Below are 8,763 nucleotides of genomic sequence, written 5' to 3'. Positions count from 1 at the left end.
CTGGTCCATGGACATTTCCACTTTCCTTCTTTGTTTTTTCTGTCCCCCCTTTTTTGTTGAGTTTTTGTTCTCTTCCTTCCCCAAACAGTGTTTTGTTTAACAATGCTATCAGGATTCCGTTGAGTCGGTATGGGGATCTCTGTATCGAGTGCGTTCATTTAAATTTTTTGCAATTTTTAGGCAGTTTTATGCATGGCAAAGCCAAGCAACTGCCGTACAAACTGAATGGAGGGAAAATCATTTCAATTTTCCAGAAATTTGCATATGTACGAGTATATGCTCAGATGTTGGGGAGTGGTTATATTCCACTCCATCGAGGTATAACAATTGGCAAAGCAAAGACTTGCCAAAGATTTTATGGAGGTAATAATATCTCCTTTCTTTAATGAGAAGTTCGCCCCATCTGAGACGAGGGGTTCGGTTCGTTCAAACGAATAGCAAATAAATTTCCATTGCTGACTAAGTAAATACAAATTGTTTATGCTTGAAATAGCGCAGAGCAGAGTTTCTTGAGAACCCAATAAATTAACTGGCAGATAAACGTAATTCGAGAAGAATACTTGAAATTGAAATTGTCACAAGAGATGGGTGGATTGCCATTCCCATTCTGATTCTGATTCCCATTCCCAATTTAGATTCGATTTCAGAACATTGATTTCAGGCAAAGGTCTCAGGATGGCCGACAGCGAACAGCTGCTGGTGTGTCACATCTTGTTCTGTTTGTTTCTGCCAACTCTGCATACGAAAAATAAAAGATAATGCTGATTGTAAGTGCTGGGGCGGGACCGGGACCAGGAACTGGAGGCCCGTGTATTCTGTGGTCCATAACTGCTTCGCTGTTGACCCCGAAGTGGGCAAATGGCCAGAAAGAATGTAGCAACTGCTGGCGCTAATGTCACCGTCTGGGCCTTTTTGGCAACTCTTCAAGCCATGCCACTCCCAGTCCTCCCAGTCCACCAATTGCCAATCGTACGTGGAGGCTCGCTGTTTATTTTTATGTGACAATGACCATGCAAAGTAAGTGCACTTGAGTCGGACTCCACAGTCCACTACAGTGTGCTCCACTCCACACTCCACACCCCATCCAGCTGGAAGTCGATCAACGGAGTACACAGAAGGATGTGCATAAAAATCACTGAGCTTTAAAATTAACGATGCATTTCGCTCAATTACGGCAGTATAAACAACTCCATTGGCTCCTGTTCCCCTGCTACTGCGTGGAGCTGGTGCTGCCGCTGCTGCTCTGTACCCCCAGTGGGGTGCTGGTGCTCCTTCCGACATTGGATGTGTGCGAGTTCTGCCCTCAGTTCCGCTTTGCAGCCCTGCCATAATTGTTTGGCTAGAAAAAACAACAGCTCGCAGATGCCAATCAATGAGAAGCCCGCTATAATGCCGCAGATGTTGCCAATTGTACCTGGCAAACGGGCATAATGGTTGGTGAGATATGCAAAATTGTTACAGCCACCCCCAAAACCCATCCCATGCCCATTCCCCATTTTGAATGGATAGGGAGATACTCACTGAAGGTCTCGTACCAGGCGCTCTTAATAATCTGGCGAAAGTATTGAATGTGCGTTTCGGCAAAATAAATTCGAACCACAGTCATCTCCGACTGAGAGGATGAGTTCGAGTTGGCGTTGGCGTTGGCGTTGGCTTGGCCGTAACTGTTATTGCCAGTAGGTCCAAGGATGCTTCGCCTGCAAAATGAAAAACTTTTACGATCTCTTGGCAAGGAGTCAACGTGAACCCCCGGGAAAGGGGTTGAGCCAAGGAGTGATTCCATATGGAAATTGAACTCAATTGAAGGCGCAGCAGAAGCACAATTTGCACCGCCATGAACTCATGTTTCCAGCGGACTTACGGCGGGGACTTCGATGTGCTCGGCAGGGCCAAAGTCATGGAACCGCGCACACTGTAGCGCGTCTCCGAGCAAGAGGCCAGACACTGCGGACAGTAGAGGGCATCCTGCATCTCGTGCTCCAGGCCAGTGACATTCTCGCGACTGGTGATGACATTCAACCATTTAACTGGACACGGGCACATCGCATATACATAAGTAATGCAAGTACTCGTATATTTCAGATTGAATGAATTTCAGATTAACTCACAATCGTAGCGTTTGAGGCACTCGACATGCTGTAGCGTGCAGTAGAGCCGACTCTCATTCCCACCGATGTACCGCAGGGGCAGTGAGAAGGGAAGGCACTCGCACAGGCTGACAACACTTCGTGCCCGGCAGGCGGAGATGCACTTGCTGAAGGTATAGCGACGGGCAAAGATCCATGGCATTTCGTCCTCAAAGAGACACTTGCGCTGGTAAATCCACGAAAGAGTGAATGATTGATTTGGTTGGCCGATTGAAGGATACCTACCACCGACTTACTCATCCTGCGGGCTTCTGGCACTGTTTCAAAGATCTTGGCCTTTATGGGCAGCAAGGTGTTCACGCCCGTCTTGGCCATTCTTTCGGCCACTCCACCGGAAAACGGATCCGGATAGCTATGTGGCTCATAAATGGAAATCTAAAACAATATTCGCTTGGGCTATCCATATAAAGTACGAATGTTTCTATACCCCTTACCGTAAAACCCTTCTTTGGATTCTCTTTGTAGAAAATATCGCCTGGCAGTGACTTTAGAGTCAGTACAAGGCCCATTTCGGGTCCAAAGTAACGCTGTCGAAAGTCCGGCTTGTTGACATACCTACAATGATGTGGTTATACGACATATTTATAAAAGATTGTGCCAACGGTTCGGCGAACCTTCCATCATAGTTGAACGTGCAACAGTAGCCATGACTTGTGAGGGTCTCCTCGAACTGCTGGAGACAATCGAAGGTACGTCCTGCAATCCGGCAGGATACAAACATGTCGCTGCAGTTGGGTGTGAGGAGATGCATGCGCCTTCTCGTATTGAAGAAGAGCTCATTTGCCTCGACATCGAATTTATCGAGAAAGCTCTGAAAGCGCAGCGCATTGTCAATATCCGTTGTCCCATGGGGATTGTAGAATAAATTCAAAAATTCCTTCAGCTGATCATAGAAGAAGCTAGCGTCGCGCTCCTTGGGATCCTTGCCGCTCCTGCAAAGGATTACAGGATTGTCCGTAAGTCTTTTATCCCGAAACAACATTCGACTTACAGCTCTTGGGCATAACGCCAGGCAGCCCGCTCGGATATGCGATTAAAGGAGCACACGGATATCGCCGGGAACTGCACCTTCCAAATGGGATAGAGCGGATGGTAAATGGTGGTGACCAGAGTGTCCTGGACCTCGTTCTTGTAGGTCCCCCAGAGGAATGCAATTAGAACGCTCAGGGCAGTTATGTGGAAAATGAGCCAGAAGAAGCTGCGGGTGGTTAACGGTTTCGGTAATGGCTAATGCTAATTGAAAAGGTTGCTGCTGGATGGAGCCCCCCACTGCCCACTGCTTACCGCTCCTGAATGCGACGGCCGTGCTCGACTAATTTGCCATAACAATGAAAGGACAGGTTCTGCAGCAAATCCTTTAAAGCGGCAGCAAATGGCAATTTTCGCGTATCCTCCGCTGAAGTCGCGGCGGCGACCATGACCGTCGTGTTCGTCACAGCCGCAGGTGCGTGTCGAGTGGATTTGCGATGGCATTGCGGTGGCTCTGGTCCTGGATGGGGTATCCACCAGGCAGCGGGTGGACCCCACGACCAGTCGAACGGGCAGTGTCTCCTTTGCCATCGCTGTTCCGATTGCAACTGTTGGACGCTACTGGAAACCGTATGCTCCTGTTCCGTGTCGGATACTGGATCCATTGTCCTCGCACCCGACTATGCCGTAGCGTACGCTTTCTGGCTCATTTTAATGAAAATTTCGCAGTCATGTCGTGCGTGTTGTTGTAATTAGGCCTTGTGTTCCAACTTATTGCCAACAAATTAACTGCGACATGGCACGTGGTGTTCGTTCAGCGTTGCAGGAGTGGGAAATGCCAGAGGAACTCACTCCCTCTCTCCCTCTCTGTTGAAGTACTCGAGGCATTGGTCTCCTGCTCTCGTCTCGATTCGTCTTGGCAATTCCCCTTAATTGTCAACAATTTAAAATGAAATTAGTTAAATGCGCGTTAAATGTCAGCCAGCGGAAACATCATCATCATCAGCAACAGCAACAGCAGGAACAACAGTTGTGTCCTTGTGTATTCTTTCCACAAAAAAAAAACAAAAAAATCATGTTTTCGCCGCCCTCTCCTTTGGATTATGAACTGGGCGGGCAAATGGAGGACACGTGTTGGTTCTGTACATAGAAATTCAGATTTGTTCTGACTAAAAAAGTGGATTATAGGCCTAGGGCTTGGTCCTTAAGAACACATTTTTAATGATGATGAGCTGCAAAGCCTTGAATTAAGACTAAATAATTAAATCATTTGAAAACAAAGCAAATTTTGAATTTTATACCACAAAAAACTTGAATGATTTGTTGTTGTCTTTATTTTTGGAATAAAAGCTTAAGCATGTGGATTACTTTAAGTGGATAAACGAATAGCTTGTACTTCATTCCATTTGTTTGACTCTACAGGGTGTCTGGGGTCTCTAAAGGGGCTCCTCAACTTCACGGAATACATGCCGCTCTGTCATCAAGCTGCAGCACTTGAATGCGTTGATGTAAGGGTCGATTCACCAAAGTCTTACTGATGATTGATGCATCCACATGCACATGACACAGGGTGCAGTGCAGTAGACAATGCCATTGAAGCTAAACAATGATATGCGGATGGAATGCATCAGATGGCAAACCAAAGAAAGATCTAGTTTCTTACTGAAGTATCGCTGATTGATCTAAGAACATTCTACACGCCTGAAGTCCAATCCATTGCATTGTTGACGCCAAGAAAGGCAATCTGCCAAGACAAATAGTTTGATAAAAAGATAGCAAGGGAGGATGGACTCGTGTCAGTAGGGGGATAATTCATGAATGAAGATGCATGAAAATTCAATGGTTGAAACATATCGACACACCCGGAAATGGCACATTTTCAACGGAATAAAGTGAAGGATCCTTCAGATTGGTGACAAAGGATTGTGCGACAAATTGCTCCCAGGTGAGTGAGAGACTACCACCAGAGCGGGACGAAAGGCAACAGCAGCCAAATTAATCTGCAAATAAGCAGGAGACAGACCAGGAGGCAGGCAGGGAAAGGGACAGCAGAGTCAGAGGCAAAGATAAACGCACAAAGCGCAAATATTCTGGGTATGAGGTTGGCAGCATGGGCGTAGGACTGGGAAGGTGGTATTCTTTTCTCTTTTTGAGGTAGAAGCGGAAACGGAAATGAAAAATGTGAAAAATGCAGTGCGCAGCGAGTCGCGAAAAACGAGAAAACGACAGTAACATTCAATGGAGAGCGGAAACGGGAGGGGGGCGAAGCGAGAGGACCTCCAAGAGGCACTGCAGTGAAAATTGCAAATGCAAATTGTCTATGGAGCCCATATGTGGACGTGGACCCCTTCCTGTGTCCCCCCGCATGTGCGTGTGCGTGTTCGTCCGTTGCACGTTGCGTATAAGCAACATCGATGCCGACTTGCCTTTTATCTTGCCCTCACCTGTACCTCAGGTCCCCAGTGCCAGTCTCCATTTACCCCACTCCCTAGGCCCCCTGCAGCGTTCATCTCGGCGCCAATAGTTTGCCGTATCTGTTCGCGGGGATATATGGCGCCGTAAATCTGTCATAACCAGACAAAAGCTCAAGCCAAAACGATTTCTTGCCTGCTCTGGTGCGGCAGCTTCTATACGCAACAGAGGGAAGTGTGTTCCATCCACAAGGATGAGCTCTCCTAAATTGATTATCAATATTTGTTTTATTTTATTAATTGGACTATGCAAAGTTAATTAACTTTTACTTTATTATTAATTGAGATTTTGGGATTAACATATGTTATATCGTACAAAAAGACTTTTTGGCATGGCATCAAATTCACAATTGAGCTCTTATTGCTCCAACATTTCGTCCACCGGCCCGAGAATATTTAAATTTTCATGGAAAACCGCCAGGAAAAAAAACAAGCCTAATCAATAAGTCTGGCAGCCCCAAAAAGAGACATAGCATACTTGTAGGCGCAAAGTTAGCCCCTGACAAAAGCTAAATGCTGCAAAAGTGGCCGGCGACAGAAAACGTTTCTTTTCAAAACGTAAATTTGTGCTGAAAATGTTTAATGTTGGTCTTTGGTATAAATTTAAGGTCACTCGGTTCAAACCAGTGACAATTAAATGAATTGTTGAACTCAAAAATCCAGTTCTGAATTGCACGCACCGGAACTAACTCAAGTGGTGATTTAAGACCAAGTCAAGCCAGTTGTAAGTTCTTATCTCTGATCAGATGACATGTTAATCAGATAAAATAAAATGAGATTAATCACATTACAGCTTTTTTAACCGTTTATTTTGCTGTAATCATATTTAACACATTGCAGCAGCGAAACACAAGGTATTAAACGATGTCGCACTCGAATGATATTTTGAAAATCCCCATAAAAAGTGGAGGCGCAGTCGAAAAAGGATACAAATCTTGGAGGTATTTCAAATACACTCTCAATTTTATGAAAATTAGACAAGATTTGGTAGATCTGGTAAACGACGATAGTAGATTGGTCTTCCATTTGTATCTTGTAGGTCGCGATAGTTGTTGATCAAAGGTCTGGAGCGTGAATCTCTCAGGTTGAACAATCTCTCTATAAGTCGATACTGCAGCTCGAGAACATCTGGGAACACAATCCAAGTAACAGCCTCAGCACAGTCCGGTGTAGTCAGCGATCCTAAACAGAGGTTAAGGAGAGTGGAAGATACCAATATCGAACTATTTCTGGGACTGGGTGTGGACTAACCATTATAGGTGAAGAACTCTCCCGTTACGACAGATCCCAGCAGCTGTGCAACCTCCAAGCGACCATTTATTGTGGCATTAGTGTTGTATTGAACTATGCGGGGCACCCGATTGAAGATCTTGGTGAGGCCGGAGTTCCTGGAGTTTTGCCTCCTTCCGGGGCGGATCAGCACGCCGAGCACGGCGAGGCCATCCCGATGCTTACTGGCCTCCGAGGTGGTGGCGTATCGTGTATTCTTGTGAACGATATGCATCTCCACCTGTGCTTTTTCGATATTATAGTTCACCAAATGCTCCACGCCACTGGAGTTCCTCGATCCCCAATGGAAGTGCACGCTCTGGGCCTCAAAGTCGCCCGGCAGAAGAGCACCATTGATGTAGGCACGCGGCCCCAACTGGGTGGGTGGTATGACCATGTTGGCTGTTCAAAATCAAGTTCAATCATTAGCTCAAAGGATCATTCAGTCACTCACCTGTGTGGCCATTGTTCATCAGGACAAGAGGCGTTTGCAGGGTTTCATTATAATAGTGAAAGCGAATGCGTGGAACATACATATCCTCGGTCTGTGGAACATTTCCCCAGCTGATTATATTCCTCGTTCTGTCAAGATTTCAAACTTACTTCCTCTACATTGAGAGCAATAGGTGACTGTGCCTGTCCCGTCTGACATAGACCCTCCCAGTCATCGCCCTGCTGATCGTAGTTATAGTCTCCGGCTGCCTGGTCTTCCGCCTGATCGAGCCTTATGGCAGTCAGATATTCCTCAGATATATCTAAGGGAAAGCTATAGACAACAGATCTGAAGCAGAGGCATCATCAATACGTACGAATCAAGGCGTTGGAGCAGGTGAAGACCACAAGCAGAAGCAGGCAGCCGAAAGCAGGCAAAGGATGATACATTTTCTAATGATTCCTGCCCGTTCTGTTCGCGCAGGAGATTGCAAGAAGACTGTAAGTCTCCCAGAGCCAGGCAGGACCATTTATACTGGCAGCAGCGGACCAACACCAGCATCAGCCCACTTGCATCAGCAATAACTTCTAAATGGGCGTGTATATAAGGCTGGGTCTGATAAGCGCAATCATTTGCAGTCTTGCCGCACGGTGGCACCTTTTCACAACTAAAACTAGAAAAAATGCATCCATTCTTACTAAAAACACAAGACGTCCTCAGAATAATACTAACAAGTATTCCAAATTCAATTCGTAAGTCAAAGAAAATTATTTCATTCAGAAATCCAATGTACATAGCGATCATTGTTTTGTGAGGCTTTTCTTCAAAATCCTGAAAAGGCACCACTGTGCAGCATCGCAGCAATACTCTAATCCGCCCATGGGCTCAATTTACGTAGAAGCTTTGCAGCTAGAAAACCAGATAGGCAAATAATTGAGTTTTGCCGCATCCACAGCGTGTAATTAATGGCCACTTCATTTACCGGCTTTTGGTTTGATTTATAAATAAATAGGAAAGAAGAAAGGAGAGCAAGCTTCAAAGACTTAAGCATTTGATACCCTTGAAGATGCATCGGTTTATAGTTCAGAGTACGATCTTAATCTGAAATGGCTGACCAACAGGCTGTAGCTGCAAAAATGGTATAGTGATACGATCTTCAGTTTCAGAACTGAAGAAATAGTCTGCATAGACATGGATGATAAATTACTTGTATACTTTATGAAATCAACATAATGACAATACCCTCTGGAAGGGTATAAAAAGAGAGGAGTAACAAATTGCATTGGCAATTATCCAGCAGCGCGAATCAAACTACAAATTACTAAGGTGTCGGATCGAATGGAGAAGGAGAACGAACTTCATTTCAGATCAATACGTGTCTGGGTAAGCTTTTGGCTGTCACACTGTCGGAGAGTCATTATATTGTAACTTCCCACGTGACACAATGTGGCACGTAAGCTATTTGGTATCGGTA

At 45.5% G+C, this 8,763-nt stretch overlaps 2 protein-coding genes across 2 annotated transcripts; both read right to left on the bottom strand.

Moving 5' to 3' along the window:
* Positions 1-427: 427 nt before the first annotated feature.
* Positions 428-3,655, bottom strand: LOC108154018 (sodium channel protein Nach). The gene is made up of 9 exons (XM_033390273.1): positions 3,432-3,655; positions 3,139-3,345; positions 2,762-3,079; positions 2,582-2,702; positions 2,373-2,522; positions 2,109-2,313; positions 1,862-2,027; positions 1,522-1,697; positions 428-1,414 (listed from the first exon to the last, which is right to left on the bottom strand). The coding sequence occupies exons 1-9, from the start codon at positions 3,563-3,565 to the stop codon at positions 1,170-1,172; spliced, it is 1,722 nt and encodes a 573-aa protein (XP_033246164.1). The 5' UTR covers positions 3,566-3,655; the 3' UTR covers positions 428-1,169.
* Positions 3,656-6,369: 2,714 nt separating this feature from the next.
* LOC108154020 (carbonic anhydrase 14) lies at positions 6,370-7,782 on the bottom strand. Its single transcript, XM_017284112.2, has 5 exons — positions 7,666-7,782; positions 7,460-7,611; positions 7,311-7,401; positions 6,839-7,258; positions 6,370-6,769 (listed from the first exon to the last, which is right to left on the bottom strand). Exons 1-5 carry the CDS (start codon positions 7,736-7,738, stop codon positions 6,561-6,563), a joined length of 945 nt encoding a protein of 314 aa, XP_017139601.1. The 5' UTR covers positions 7,739-7,782; the 3' UTR covers positions 6,370-6,560.
* Between the last annotated feature and the right edge of the window lie 981 nt (positions 7,783-8,763).

Source organism: Drosophila miranda, chromosome 2, assembly GCF_003369915.1.
Source record: "Drosophila miranda strain MSH22 chromosome 2, D.miranda_PacBio2.1, whole genome shotgun sequence".
NCBI classification, from domain to species: Eukaryota; Metazoa; Arthropoda; class Insecta; order Diptera; family Drosophilidae; genus Drosophila; species Drosophila miranda.
The sequence above is the reverse complement of the archived record's forward strand: the minus strand, read 5'-3'. Positions and strand labels throughout refer to the sequence as shown.